Consider the following 16,547-nt stretch of genomic DNA (forward strand, 5'->3'; position numbering starts at 1 on the left):
CATTTGTATAATTTTGGGAAATTTCAGTCACTCAACAAATACTTGTTATCCTATATGCATATATATATATAAGTACTAGGGGTTATGGAGCGAAAAAGGTCCTTGACATGAGATATGTTTACCAAAAAAATAATTACCAATGGAAGAAGAAAGACTTTTTGTGTAACCTGCCTTTGTGTTAATTTTTTTATTATTGATCAAGTCGAAAATGCTATCTAAAACACATACCACTCATGCAAAAAGAGGTGTCAGACAACTTTTTTTTTATCATACTGCTTTAATTACATTAAAGATGTCTGTTTCCGTTTTTTCCGTTAAATACCAATTCCTCAGAGCAATTGGTACTTTGCGGAACGGAACGGAACGGAAAAATAAATTAAAAAGTTTAAATCAGATTCAACTTGATCACTGTCTCTAATCATCGTCGGAACGGGCTCTTTTTTAAAATATAATTACCGATGGAAGGAGAAAGACTTTTTGTGTAACCTGCCTTTGTGTTAAATTTTTTATTATTGATCAAGTCGAAAATGCTATCTAAAACACATACTACTCATGCAAAAAGAGGTGTCAGACAATTTTTTTTTTATCATACTGCTTTAATTACATTAAAGATGTCTGTTTCCGTTTTTTCCGTTAAATACCAATTCCTCAGAGCAATTGGTACTTTGCGGAACGGAACGGAACGGAAAAATAGATTAAAAGTTTACATCAGATTCAACTGGATCACTATCTCTAATCATCGTCGGAACGGGCTGTTGAAGGCCCCTTTTTTAAAATATAATTACCGATGGACTTTTTGTGTAACCTGCCTTAAATTTTTTATTATTGATCAAGTCGAAAATGCTATCTAAAACACATACCACTCACGCAAAAAGAAGTGTCAGACAATTTTTTGTTCTCATACTGCTTTAATTACATTAAAGATGTCTGTTTCCGTTTTTTCCGTTAAATACCAATTCCTCAGAGCAATTGGTACTTTGCGGAACGGAACGGAACGGAAAAATAAATTAAAAAGTTTACATCAGATTCAACTTGATCACTGTCTCTAATCATCGTCGGAACGGGCTGTTGAAGGCCCCTTTTTTAAAATATAATTACCGATGGAAGGAGAAAGACTTTTTGTGTAACCTGCCTTCGTGTTAATTTTTTTATTATTGATCAAGTCGAAAATGCTATCTAAAACACATACCACTCGTGCAAAGGAGGTGTCAGACAATTTTTTTTTATCATACTGCTTTAATTACATTAAAGATGTCTGTTTCCGTTTTTTCCGTTAAATACCAATTCCTCAGAGCAATTGGTACTTTGCGGAACGGAACGGAACGGAAAAATAAATTAAAAAGTTTAAATCAGATTCATTTTGATCACTGTCTCTAATCAAGGACGACGTGAGGTCAGTCTAGATATCATAATGCATGACTTGCAAATGCGTTAATTTCATGATAATTTATCAGGACAATCCGACATATTCATCTACAGAATATTTCCCGATGTTATACATTATTACACATTTCACCTGTGAAGATGAGATTAAGTATACATTTGTGTTATTTGTATATGGAAAACCGTAAAACACAGAAATTCTAAAGTTTTTTTTGTTTTAAAGATTTTTCGAAATTTTGATAAATGCCCCCTTTGGATACCTTAAATGAAATTCCGTTCCGTTCCGTTCCGTTCCGTAAAGTACCAATAGCCAAAGATTTCTTCTTCAAACTTTTAAAAAATGTTGGAATTTGAGAAATTTGGGGGGGGGGGGGGGGGGGGGGGGGAATGAAAACTACTAACATCCCCCTTTTTTTTGCAATTAGTCCAAACTTTGACATTCCTTTATACATATAATTTACAAGTGGTGTAAGGGAGGTATATGCAAACATACCAAAAATTGCATGTTAAATGTTTTTGATTTACCTCCCTTACACTGCCTTTAAATTGTCTTAATTGTCCATTGACCAGAAAAACCTAATTTTCCCCCTTTTTTGCCCCTAATTCCAAAACATTTTGAGCCATAACCCCCCAGAGTCACTACTTATCATTCCTTCATGGTATGAAAACTTGTGGTATAATTTCAGAGAGATTCATACAATTAAACACAAGTTTTGTTTGAAAACTGCAAAAATGCTCATTTTGGGCCCCTAATTACATAACATTTGGTACCATATCCCCCAAAATCAATCCCAACCTTCCTTTAGTGGTATTAAACCTTCTGGTAAAAATTATAGAGATCCATTACGTAAAAACTAAAGTTATTGTCCTGAAATAAATATGTCTTCAGACGATGCAGACGACGACATGACAGCATTATATGATGCAAAATTGTTTTTGCAGTTGTATAAAAACCATTCTTCCTTGATGTCAGCTCTATGGTTAGGTGTTGCCTCTTTGACACATTCCCCTTTCCATTTTATCCTGACTTGTATGATGTATATGTATCATCCAAAACATTTCTCTTATTTTTGTCAATAAAAATCAAGCATTTGAAAAAAATGCAGGTTTCTAAGCTAACATTTCTGCAAACATGTAGGGGCCAGCTGAAGGACGCCTCCGGGTGCAGGAATTTCTCGCTACATTGAAGACCTGTTGGTGACCGTCTGCTTTTGTTTTTTTCTATGGTCGGGTTGTTGTCTCTTTGGCACATTCCCCATTTCCATTCTCAATTTTATTTTAGAAGACAAACTAACTTGAAAATACCTTTGATTTTAACTTCTATTGTTGTGATTTGTTAATTTAACATAGAAATAAACAGAAGAAACATGCCTTTAAGTCCTCTTTTCCCTAAGAATATACTATGTAAAAATAAGGAGATGAGGTATGATTGCCAATAAGACAATTATCCACCCAAGTCCAAAAGAAGCGGATATAAGCAATTATACACAGCTGTACAGACTTGAACAATGAGAAAAACCTACACCGTATAGTGAGCTATAAATCATTTCACATTTTGTTATGTTAAGGCGTTTTAAAGCTTGAAATGCGATATGGGGATTGCTCATTGTTGAATGCAGTATGGTTGTTTTGTACCAACAGATATGGATTTAAAATTTCTACAAATTTCTTGTCAGTTTAAGGCCTGGTTGATTGTAAACTAATTTTTGTGCTTATCTGCAGTGAATGTTGCAGAATTCTGTACACAGGTAGATAATCAATATCTTGTAAACTGATGTTTTATGGTCTAAAACAGTGGTCTTGGCCCTGACGCCCTTTTGAAGAAAAAAACCTTGTGCCGTTTTGGCAATGTTTGTAAAATATTTCTACCTCGTACAAATGTATTATATCCTTTGCTTTTGGTCTGATTTTCTTTGTTCAATAACTGGTTAAAATACAGTATAGTTTATGCCAAAGTCTAATAGTGCCTCATATATATATATACATGTATATTCATTTCTTAAATTGATTTTCTGGATGCTTACTTTATCAGATAGCCTCAACCAAATCATTGATCTCTGAACTATTAAAATGATGAACAATATAAAAATGTGCTGATAAGATTTGATTGCCAATGAGATAAATGCTGACCTGAGGTAAACATTCTTTAAATCCCATCCATGCAATTTTTTATCTTTACCTCCCACTGCAAAAGGAATTAGATTGGCACTGACAAGCACTTTATTTTTTAATCTAATCTCATCTTGGATATGCATGAAATACTTGCTACTGCAAGCAAAAAACCAATTCAATGAATACCATAGCAATAAAAACTGAGGTCAATTACTATGAACATATGCCAGACAGAAATATCAGACAATAAGACATATGGATTATACAGCTTTTCTACCTTCTGCGATATGAAGCTGTATTGAAAGAGCTTACACCACCACATGATTTGCATTTCAATGTCTAACATTCTGGGACATTTGCCACAAGAAAAAAATTAAGATTAAAATTAAACCAAAGGAGGACAAAGAGTAAGCATGCTGAAATTTTCCACCTTCTTTACTTATGAATTTAGGTTGAAAGTCTGGTTATATGAAGGTTTTACTACCGTATCACATACACTTAACACCTCATAATCTAATAAATGAGGTCTACATCAGACAAACCATGCCAGACATACATACTTACCTGAAAATCATTTTATACACCAAATATAGTGGGTCTTTTGTTTATAAAACCTGAAAAACGGACCAAACAACAAAAACTTAACATTGACAAATGAAATATGAAAATGAGGTCAAGGTAGACTAATCCACTTTTGCACTTGTACAACTAAATATATGGGGGGGGGGGGGACCTGAAGCGGACGGACGAAAGGAGGCACAGACCAGAAAACATAATACCCCTCTACTATCGTAGGTGGGGCATAAAAACTTAACATTGATCAATGAACCATAAAAAAATAGGTCAATTTTTTATGAAACCTGCCAGACAAACATTTACTGGTACACTTTACATTCATTTCATACAACAAATACAATTGACATATTGCTTACGTCATCATTATCATCATCATCGTTTTCAATGTTTACATTTATTTCTGTTTAATTTTATTCTCAATTGATAGACTCATAAAATATTGATATTGCATGCTCATATTTATATTGTATTGTAAATTATTGTCATTTGGAGCGGACTTCATAAGTATGGCTTACTTGTGTCCAATCCATTTTACTTTGAGTAAATAAAATATGTTTAAACTAGGCTTACAAAATCTGATAAAGTGAACAAAAATAACCCAGTCGTAACAGTGATCATTAAACTATGAAATTAAGGTCAAGGTTAATGCAACTAAATGGCAGTTAAATTATAAGAATTTATGTGTTAATATACTTTAGTAAATATGTTGTTTAAGTACAAGTGGACATTTATGCAAAAGGTATCCTAATTGTCTTGGGGAATAAGTTAAGATTAACTATCAATCAGCCCCTTTTCTCTGCTCACTAGATTTTCACCACATGAATAGATTACAACTATAACTATATACAAGTCTATGTGTCTATGGATTTAATAAATAAAAAATAACAATATAACCAGATAAGTAAATTCTAAGATTCTCATCCTGTATTCATTTATATCTCAATCTTTATATTAAAGTTCTATATCTTGATTTTGAAAAGATAAATTATTGTTCATTTGATTTACCAAAAAAACATTTATATGGTCACTATGAAGTATTAATTCACAGGTCATCTTCTGATCTGGTGTTTAAACTGACATATTTTCTACACTGCAGGATGTTGGAATGTTTGTAAAGTTGCAATAAAAGGACTTTTTAAATGCAGACATCAGCAGGTTTTTCTGTATATATTTTATTCTTAACAAAGATTAGAACCATGGACAAAAAAAATGATGACAAGACTCATGCGAACAATTTTGGCCCTAAATTTAAAAAAAATCTTATTTAATACCGTCTTTTGAAAATCTGCAATTCAGTAGAGTGGGGCCCTTATATTCGTAGTGGACACAATTTCGCCGTTTTATGATTTTAAGGTGTAAAGACTTCAAAGGATGGCTGAAATGGAAGAAATATGCCGATAAATAAGACAAAATTTCGGCACTAACTGCAAAAGACAGAAAACGGACAGTGATTTTCAGACAATTTCCTGAATGAAAAACACGACTTAAAGAAGAAATTCTTAGTAATTCTTTGACTGATTACCCTAAATTTCCGTTCTTTACACCTTTGATATGTCTGCTATTCATCTATAATGACATTGATGTGATAAATATTGTTTAAAGTTGTTTGGTTTTAAATAGATGTGTAAAAAACGGTGAATATGTGTCCCCCTATGACAAAACATCAGGAAATTTCAAATAGCCTTTGATCTATCTTTTCAGATGATTTTTTTCAGAACAAACACGTTTTAAAGCTAAGAATAGTTTGCTTTTGATGTTATCTTCATATAGAAATATCAGTATACTTCAAAAACATAAAAACCTGAACATTAACTGCAGAAAACATGGAAAATGAGCACCACAATCTATATGACATTGACAATATTTAATAGAATGAGTAACCTCATGGAATTTATCCTCACTTTACATTCTCAATTTAAAGCAACATTTGAAGTTTTTCTAAATTGATAGGAGCACAAAATAATGTTAACCTAATTGGATAAACAAATCTTGTCAGTCTTTTTTTTAAACTATAAATGAGAATCTTGGAATGAACTATGTATGGCTTAGCAAACACATCATACAAACATTCATCACTTTCATTCACAACACATTAAAATGTAGCTGAGTTCAGTATAAAAAGTCGTGTTTCCTCCTTCTTTATCCAGCGAAGTAGTTTGTTTATTGCTCCTATTGCAGTATGCTTTGTTATCAATGGCCCAAACACTGCATATAATTCAAACTGTTGCGTCACCTGAAAAATAAACGTTTATCAAGTTCAAATTAAGACACAAGTCTGTTTTTTTTAATTTTCAAAAAGAATTATTGGCAACTTAACCTCTGTATTGTGTTCTGTGTGAAATGAGATTTTATAATTATATTTCAGACTATAGAAGCACTCTAAATTATTATCATAATTCCTTTAACTTTAAAAATTTAGAAGAGCATTTAAAAAGGCATCTGAGAACGTCATCCTTGTGTTTATAATAAAGATCCATTTTGTTTCATAATTATTTTGGGGAATTTTTGCTCATTGTAGAAAGCTTTGCATTTTTAGCCTTCTTTGCCTGTCAGTTGTATTTTTAGACATTTTCACCACTTTTTTATGTTTAACAAGAATGTGTCCAAAGTACACGAATGCCCCACTCGCACTATCCTTTTCCATGTTCCATGGACCGTGAAATTGGGTAATAATCTAATTTGGCATTAAAATAAGAAAGATTATACTATAGGGAACATATGTCCTAAGTTTCAAGTTGATTGGACTTCAATTTTATCAAAAACTACCTTGACCAAAAACTTTAACCTGAAATTCCCACTTTCATTTTCTATGTTCAGTGGACCGTGAAATTGGGGTCAAAAGTCTAATTTGGCTTTAAAATTATAAAGATAATATCATAAGCAACAAGTGTATTAAGTTTCAAGTTGATTGGACTTCAGCTTCATCAAAAACTACCTTGACCAAAAACTTTAACCTGAACGGACGCACAGACGGACGGACGAACGAACGATCGGAGCCACAGACCAGAAAACATAATGCCCCTCTACTATTGTAGGTGGGGCATAAAAATGAATAATAATGCACATGTCATGTTGTGATGCTAGGTCTCCCCCCACTTGTAAAACCTGTGCTACTTACCCAGCCTAACAATGTTTCGTGTTTGCCAACATGGTATAGAATTTTCAGCGGTCTAACTGATGTATGTATTCTATTGTGTAAATATAGGTATAAACCAAACAGTCTTTCTTGTTCCTCATCAGATAGGTAGGGAGCCTCTAGCTCAGGACTTGTATACTGTGCCATGCTGCGAGACTTGTATAAGAAATGTCTTAAATCTGATATTCCACATTGCTGACAACTATAACTTGTCTTCATAAGGGAATCGCTGATTGCTTGTAAACCATTGTATTTAATTAGTCTCTGAAATATAATAATCATTATCTGCAATAAGTTTTCATATTAAAGCATTTTAGTAAACTTTCCTAAATCTAAATGAAACATGACTTTTCCCTGTTCTGCATTCCAATTCCTATTTCAACTGTATACAAGATTATTTATGCATATAATTTTGATTAAAACCCCAGAAACTCTTTTCCCAAGAAATCAGATGAATTTCATCAATCATAAGTTAAACTTGAATGTTCATGAATCACGAAGATATTTTGTGAAAAGAGCTGCTGAACCAGATCTACTACATTTATTGAGTTTATTCATTACATGTACCTGTAACATAAAGATCTTGACAAATCATATGACTGATAATGTAAATGAATTCTTGTGATCTTCAATTTGTGGTTGAAATTTAAAATACACTATTAAATGAAGAATTGAATGCTTCTTTTTGTTAATATATTGGGGTTTAAAAGCATTGACTGAAGTACATTTTGTATGAAGTACGGAAGTGCTTCATTCTTTCCAGGCTTCATTCTAAAAATAAATGCACAGTCCCAATTTTACAACCCTATAGAATTACCAAAAGAAGTATTCAATATTAATAATTACAATTTTTTTTATAAGATCATGAAAACATTAGTTCTATCAAGTTTTTCTTTTATTTACCTGTGCACCTTATTGTGGAAGCCTGTGTCATCCTGAATGTTACATTTAATTTGGAAATGAAGATAAATTTCAGTATGACATGAGATTGCTGTTAGCCAATCAAAATCACATATTATAATGAAACAAACAATGTTGTACTTATTTAGTTATTACAATTGAATCAACTAAAACAGTATAAAGGGACTTTTTTCTGTATAAGTACAAAATGTACAAGAGTGCACACACTGAAATGTCTCGCCTTCTATACTAGTCATTGATATTATGTTGATAGGCCTAAGTATAAAGCTAAGCTTTATTACAACTGTCACATAAACTTAACATTAACCAAGATAACTAAACAAAGACCAATGAACCTTGAAAATGAGGTCAAGATCAGATGAACCATGCCAGGCAGACATGTACAGCTAACATTGCTTCTATACAACATATATAGTTGACCTATTACTTATAGTTTAAGAAAAATAGACCAAAACACAAAAACTTAACACTGTGCAATGAACCATGAAAATGAGGTCACAGTCAAATAAAATCTGTGCAACTGACATGAAGATCATAAAATATTTCCATACACCAAATATAGTTGACATATGGCATATAGTATTAGATAAAAAGACCAAAACTCAAAAACTTAAATTTGACCACTGAACCATGAAAATGAGGTCAAGGTCACATGACATCTGCCCGCAAGACATGTACACCTTACAATCCTTCCATACAACAAATATAGTAGACCTATTGCATATAGTATGAGAAAAACAGACCAAAACACAAAAATTTAACTATAACCACTGAACCATGAAAATGAGGTCAAGGTCATATGACACCTGCCAGTTGGACATGTACACCTTACAGTCCTTCCATACACCAAATATACTAGCCCTATTGCTTATAGTATCTGAGATATGGACTTGACCACCAAAACTTAACCTTGTTCACTGATCCATGAAATGAGGTCGAGGTTAAGTGAAAACTGTCTCACAGACATGAGGACCTTGCAAGGTACGCACATATCAAATATAGTTATCCTATTACTTATAATAAGAGGAAATTCAACATTTCAAAAAATCTGAACTTTTTTTTCAAGTGGTCACTGAACCATGAAAATGAGGTCAAGGACATTGGACATGTGACTGAAGGAAACTTCGTAACATGAGGCATCTATATACAAAGAATGAAGCATCCAGGTCTTCCACCTTCTAAAATATAAAGTTTTTAAGAATTTAGCTAACACCGCCGCCGTAACCACCGCCGACGCTGCCGCCGGATCACTATCCCTATGTCGAGCTTTCTGCAACAAAAGTTGCAGGCTCGACAAAAAACCAGCTATGATTTAGTGTCACTGTTTAGACAAGAGTAAATGAGGCTTAGACCTCATTGAATAGTTTTCCCAGGTAAATATATCTGAATATCTACCTAAAAAAACCTGTACATGTGTAATCGTTTATAGTATTTACCATAAGAGATGAATTTTACATGCCACATGTGGAGCAGCATACTTACTCTTCTAGAGCACAGGAGATCACCCTCAGTTTTTGGTGGGGTTTGTGTTGCTCAGTCTTTTGTTTTCTATGTTGCCTCTAATTTATTGTACTTTTAATTGCCTGTTGGTCTTTTTTAGGCATGGCGTTGTCTGTTTATTTTCAACTTATGAGTTTGTAATGTTCCTATGGTATCTTTTACCTCTCCTTTTTTTAATACAATATCTATTGACAGGCAATAAAATTGATTCCCATATATCTTACCTCCTTTTTTTTAATACAATATCTATTGACAGGCAATAAAATTGATTCCCATATATCTTACCTCCCTTTTTTTTAATACAATATCTATTGACAGGCAATAAAATTGATTCCCATATATCTTACCTCCCTTTTTTTAATACAATATCTATTGACAGGCAATAAAATTGATTCCCATATATCTTACCTCCTTTTTTTTAATACAATATCTATTGACAGACAATAAAATTGATTCCCATATATCTTACCTCCCTTTTTTTTAATACAATATCTATTGACAGGCAATAAAATTGATTCCCATATATCTTACCTCCCTTTTTTTAATACAATATCTATTGACAGGCAATAAAATTGATTCCCATATATCTTACCTCCTTTTTTTTAATACAATATCTATTGACAGGCAATAAAATTGATTCCCATATATCTTACCTCCCTTTTTTTAATACAATATCTATTGACAGGCAATAAAATTGATTCCCATATATCTTACCTCCTTTTTTTTAATACAATATCTATTGACAGGCAATAAAATTGATTCCCATATATCTTACCTCCTTTTTTTAATACAATATCTATTGACAGGCAATAAAATTGATTCCCATATATCTTACCTCCTGGATTTTCTTTTTACATTCTGATAATATGAAGAAAGATTCTCGATCAACTGATAACAACAGCATACAAGTTTGGCAACTTTCATCTAAATATGATATGTGTGCTTGGAGAAAACCACTGAAATAAAACAAATAAAAATTAACTTATACAAGAAAATAACTGCATGTGAAGCTGATGATAATAGTGATAATATATTTCATCTAAATATGATATGTGTGCTTGAAGAAAACCACTGAAATAAAACAAATAAAAATTTACTTATACAAGAAAATAACTATTGATTGTTGATTGTTGGTTGCTTAACGTCCAGTGGCAAATATTTCATGCATATTCAGGACGAGAACAAGTTCACAATAAATACAATAGGTAGGTTGTTGTAATAGAGGCCATCTAGGATGATGGTTGGGGAAATTTGGACTGCCACTGGAAAATGAGGGTATATTGGATAGGGACAGAAATTTTGCCTTGCAACAGGCCACCTACGGACCCCTCAAAGCGTTGTTGCAAGGTTTCTTAACATGCAAAGAGTGTGGTACTCTCTTAACACGAGGCATCGGATTTAACGTCCCCCTTCTGACCGGACGTGACTGCGAACTTGATACATCCCGCACAGCCAAACGGGCGCCCCACTTCAGCAAGCGTTTTACTGCCGGTCGGGAGAAGACCAAGTGACCATATTTCTATACCCCAGTCACCCTTGGGAAAATAACTACATGTGAAGCTGATGATAATAGTGATAATATCTTACATCTAAATATAATATGTGTGCTTGAAGAAAACTACTGGAATATACCAAAAACAGTTTTATTGACATAATAACTACCAGTAATTGTAAAGCTTATAAAATACTGAAAATGTTTAATTTAAATTTTCTGTTCCAATGTTTTGGAAATTATTTCAATATAAGAAATGTACCTCTATCATCACGCTTGTACATAGCTCTAATTCTTGTCTGATTTAACTATTTTCATTTTACCGATATTTGATTCTGAATTCTATAATTTTCCAACATATTCCCCTCTAAGTGGTAAGACATCCTGGTACTCGGTCATGTAAGAGGTGTTCGGAAACCGTGTTCCCTACTTAGAGGTAAGACATCCTGGTACTTGGGCATGTAAGGGGGACATAAATAAGTAAAACCATGCTTATGTGTGGAGAATTAACTGTTTGATGTTTTATATACACAACAAAATCATCAGAAAACAGTTATTTCCCCCCTAAAATTGAATCAGTTGTTATTAGATTATGTTTGTTTTGATTGCTCTTGCTTGACTTAGTATCAGGATGTTTTACAACAGAGTTGGGAACTTGAAAAAAAAATTATATAATTTAGAGTTAAATGTCGGTAATATGAAAAAAAGGCTATTTGTTGTCACATTTGCAATCATACCACATCTTCTTTTTTATATTTACATTAATTAGGCAGTTAGTTTTCTCATAAGGATTGTTTTTATTTACATTTGTCATTTTGGACCCTTTTATAACTGACCATGGGGCTTTGCTCATTGTTGAAGGTCAAACAGTGACCTAGAATTGTTAATTTCTCTGTCATTTTGTCTCTTGTAAAAGACTGTCTCATTTGCCATCATACCAAGTCTTCTTTTTTATATTTAGTTCAAAAACTTTATAAGATAAAACCAAAGGAATCCACATTTTAGATGGCTTGTAGAAGAAAACTCTTTACAAGAGATTTCTGTTTTACTCACCTTGCATCAAATTTTGGCAGACATATTGGTGTCCAAGACTCAGCAGCTTTGAAAGACTCGGAGGCATTCACAAGGTTAATGATTAAATGGAGATCCATTGGATGCAAGAAATATTTTTTCATTCGTACCAGTGTCACTAACTGATTGTTTGCTAAAATAATCGCAAAAACTAAGTCCTGAAATCATCCAAAAATAAATAAATAAACAAAATTTATACCATGTATAATCTAAAAATGCAATCAAAGCCATATATATATCCTCAATTAAAGTAGATTAAAATATGCCAATTTAATTTGTCTTCTCCAGTGTACTGTGAATGTTTATTTTTATCTTTCATAAACAATTCTATTTGGAATAGGGATTCTTGTGGATTTGTCTAACTGCGTCATTCGGTTGCTGTGTCTCATTGGCAAATACATGTACCAAACTATCTTTTTTTTCATTTTCACTTTATACATTTGTAATATTCTTTTTAATGAATTAAAAAATAAGACATTTCTTCCTCTTAACTATCATTAGTTCAAAAATGTTTTTTCTTGTTTTGTCAGTCAAACTAAATGGAATTGACAAAACTTGTGTTTTATTAGTATTGCCCAGCCTGTTAGGAAACCCTGCATGTTTTACTGGGTATAGATAATATGAAATACTGGCCTGAATCTTTAGTAGGATTTAGAGATCAATTAAAAATACAATACACATATAATATACAAGGAGACTTAATCTTATGTTGCTTTGATTAAAAAACTTATCATATGCATTCTGTAGTGCATTTATTTGAGAAAATAGCCCTCAAGACATACATGAAATAGTCTTATTTTCCGTTCATTCTTGCGCCCCTCCCCCTTTATCCCTAAATAAATTAAAGTGCCTTTGTACTAAAGTATGTCATGTATTTTCACTATGATGTATTCTTACATCCCTTTATCATTTGTTTTCTTATAATGCTTTATTATAAATATTAGTTATCAAAATAACCCTTTCTTTGGCCATTGTGGACTAATATTTAATGTTTAACAAAAAATATAATGTACATGTACATGTAGTACTAGTACATAAATATTTTGAATGTCCAATGTAAACATACAAATTTTGTTTACATTTTGTAACTGGAGCTAAAATTTTGTATAACTCGAGCTACATGTACAATGGTAGTCGAACTGTTGTACATCAATTCTTACCTTAACTCTTGCATGTTGAATTATACTTTGAGCAATGCTATCTCTAACGGGGCTATCTAAAGGCAGACATCGTACTGCTTGAAGTTTAAAACTAGGGTCATGGTCCATTAAATTCAATAGATTGTCAATAAATTTTTCGGATCCACTCAACATTCTCCGCAAATCATAATTTCTCCTCTGTTTGAAGATTTTTTGTAATGAAGTAAATGTAAGTACACTAAGAATTTGATTATAAATATATGATAGTTGTAGTACAAGTTGTTGGACTGATTCCAATCCTTTTGATACCGCAACAAGGTAAATATGTTCTCGAACTAAGAACACAAACTTATGATCTCCAGCAACAATACTACGCATTGAGTCTTTAGCTGCAGACACAAATGATATCAAAGCTTGAAGAACTCCCATAATTGTCACCAGTTTATCTTCCTGACCATGCCTGTATAAATAAAACTTTCAATATGAATTTTAATGTGAAGATATTAATCTTATAGCACTAATTAAATACATAATCATTGATAATACGAAAATACACAAAATTACACAGAAATATAATATGCTAGATGGTTGTAAAAATTCTTAACAAGACAATTTTCAGATATTTCTTTTCAAATGCTGTACAAACATTTCACTTGCAGAAAATAAAGATTTTTAAAGTCTTTATTTTGAACTTTTTACATGGGAAGTTCGGGACCCTGGAAAGCCATAGAATAGAATGAACAGATATTAATTGACAGCAAGTTTTTAAAATGTCTGAATACAACAGAAAATTTTATATACTTTGTAATAATACATGTTATCAGGTTAGAAAATCATTGGGACTTGTCATTTTTGCCATGGCGAGTATTAAAGTGTGAAAATCAAATTTTATTGCTATAAAATTTTTTTTTTAATTTCTCCATGACAAAAAAGCAAGGAAATGAAAATAACTTTGGATTATTTTGAAACCAATTTAGTGTTAAACTCTTTCTCTTCCCCTAATGTGATGATCCCTCCATGTTGATACAGATAACTTTTATCTATTGCTAAATCATTTGAACAGAAAAAAACATGCATATAACAATAAATTTTCTGATTTATATCCTATCTATAAAATATCTATTACCGTGAGTAAATAGGCTTTCCAGAACTACTTAGTATAAAAATATGCTTCTTTTCCAGTTGCCACTTGGACCCTTTTCCATACTCATCTTCTTCAATTTCTTCTATAGGGTCAGACTCTTTCAAAACCACATCATTCAAAGCTGCAGATAAATCTTTTGGAATCTAGTAAAAAACATGAAAAATAAGAAGGATTAGCTTATTTAACTGTATTGGTACATTTTGTACAGGTATGTATACATTCATCTGTCTTTGACAAATGTTTGCACACAAAGGTATTGGATAAGACCACTTCATTTTTATTTTGACAATTACTTTTTTCCACTATCATCATGATTATTGTAAATTTAGATGACAGAAATCATTGTGAGGTTTTCATAAATGGGAATAATGTGATTGAATGAGTATCACAATAATAAACCTCACATTCTGATATCTAAAAGTACAACTGTATGCAGATTTTCCTGAAACTGCAACAAATAATCTTGCATTTTAGTCCATTCTTCATAATTTTTTGCAATAATAAATGCACTCAATAATTTCTGCAATTTTTAGGCATTACACTTATCTGTAAAAATACATAGACTTTCTACCCATTGCCAATTTTCAAAAGAATTTCATTGATTTGCATATATAGTTTAATTATAAGTTACACCACTGTGAAAATGATAAACCAAAAAAAAAAAAACAATATCAAAATGGGAATGTGTCCATGGGACAAAGATGAACCACTAAAAAAAAAACGGTTAAAGTGACGCTATCAATTTGTAAAAGAGTATAACTCTAGAACGGTTGAAGTACCACCCGAATACTGCCTTGATTTATACTTCAATAAGCTTTGTGTAAATGTTTCATAGCATTTGCCAAATTAGTTGTGGCAAACTTAAGTTAGAGACAGAATAAAAAAACAATTTTTTCATTTGTAAAGGGGCATAACTCTAGAAAAATAAAAGTGCCACCCCCAAAATAAAAACTTTATCTGTATTTTGTGGTAATTAGTTTCATAACATTTGTTTGAGGCAATCTAAAGTAAGAGAACGGAAACAAACTTTGGAACGTACAGACAGATGTAATTATGGACGTTCAGTTGGACAAGGGTAGAACTTTAAAATGCCCCCCTCCGCTATGGCACTGCACTGTATAGTCCAAGAACATCAGAATAATCTCGGACTATGCCCTGTATTATGTGTATTGATACAAAATGTATGTTTTTGTTTTAAATGTGGTATTATAGTATACATCAAGAACAGTTGTAAGTTTGGCATTAAAATCTTAAAATCGTTTTGGAACTCATGGTCTTGGAACCAACAGATATTACATGTATATCTGATCATTTATAAACAGGAACATTGTTTTGGACCTAATGGACTTAAAAATTGTGGCTGTACACAAATATTAATATTTCGTGACATGAGATGATAATGACCTCATTGTGATCTTCACTTGATTCTTCACCAGTGGATGTGTCATTGTGTTCTGAGGAACTGTGTTCGTCCTGAGATCCAGAACGAACAATGGCGTGAATGACACCACTTGGATGGCTGTCATAATCTTCGTTGACCAGATCGTCGTAATTTATATCCACAAAGGTATCTGCTGCCACAAGAACTGCGTTCTTTATTTCTTCTGATGCAGGTTCTACAAAATCGTCTTGATCAGAAGCAGAAGCGGAGTCTGGATTTCGCACTGAAGGGGGCACCTGTTCCGCCTCTTTGCCCTCTGACTCGTCCATAGCCAGGGTTCATTATTTGAGATCACCGAAAATGACTTCCGGTTTATAAAATATTTTTGATGTTGTATGCTTTAAATCTGTAACATAGTTTACAGTGTTTGCAAAACTTCTGATTTGTCATATAAATACATTCTTGATATTCGAGAGTCTCAATAAACTTTTTCAAAGAATGGCATATCATTATTCTAAATATAAGGGGAACAAGTGTTAGCTGTCCAAAAAGCTTGTCTGGCTTTAGCTTTCATGATTGTATAGACGTTACGCGCGATGTTCGTACATGTAAGCGTTACCGTAACACAACGTCCCGAATATGTCGTAACGTTCAAACCGAAAATTTGACTGAAACGTTGTTTTTAAGCAAGT

At 32.4% G+C, this 16,547-nt stretch overlaps 1 protein-coding gene across 1 annotated transcript; it reads right to left on the reverse strand.

The window, feature by feature from the left end:
• Positions 1-4,915: 4,915 nt before the first annotated feature.
• LOC139490797 (vacuolar fusion protein MON1 homolog A-like) lies at positions 4,916-16,223 on the reverse strand. The gene is made up of 7 exons (XM_071277836.1): positions 15,879-16,223; positions 14,457-14,617; positions 13,352-13,790; positions 12,174-12,349; positions 10,464-10,584; positions 7,190-7,471; positions 4,916-6,304 (listed from the first exon to the last, which is right to left on the reverse strand). Exons 1-7 carry the CDS (start codon positions 16,182-16,184, stop codon positions 6,164-6,166), a joined length of 1,626 nt encoding a protein of 541 aa, XP_071133937.1. The 5' UTR covers positions 16,185-16,223; the 3' UTR covers positions 4,916-6,163.
• Between the last annotated feature and the right edge of the window lie 324 nt (positions 16,224-16,547).

The sequence above is a fragment of the Mytilus edulis genome, chromosome 1 (assembly GCF_963676685.1).
Source record: "Mytilus edulis chromosome 1, xbMytEdul2.2, whole genome shotgun sequence".
Taxonomy (NCBI): Eukaryota; Metazoa; Mollusca; class Bivalvia; order Mytilida; family Mytilidae; genus Mytilus; species Mytilus edulis.

Coding starts and splice junctions, on each gene's coding strand:
- LOC139490797 (XM_071277836.1), bottom strand. CDS start 16,184: ATGGACGAGTCAGAGGGCAAAGAGGCGGAACAGGTGCCCCCTTCAGTG. Junction 12,350..13,351: donor TTCAACATGCAAGAGTTAAG/GTAAGAATTGAT, acceptor GGATGATTTCAG/GACTTAGTTTTTGCGATTAT. Junction 6,305..7,189: donor ACGAAACATTGTTAGGCTGG/GTAAGTAGCACA, acceptor TTTATTTTTCAG/GTGACGCAACAGTTTGAATT.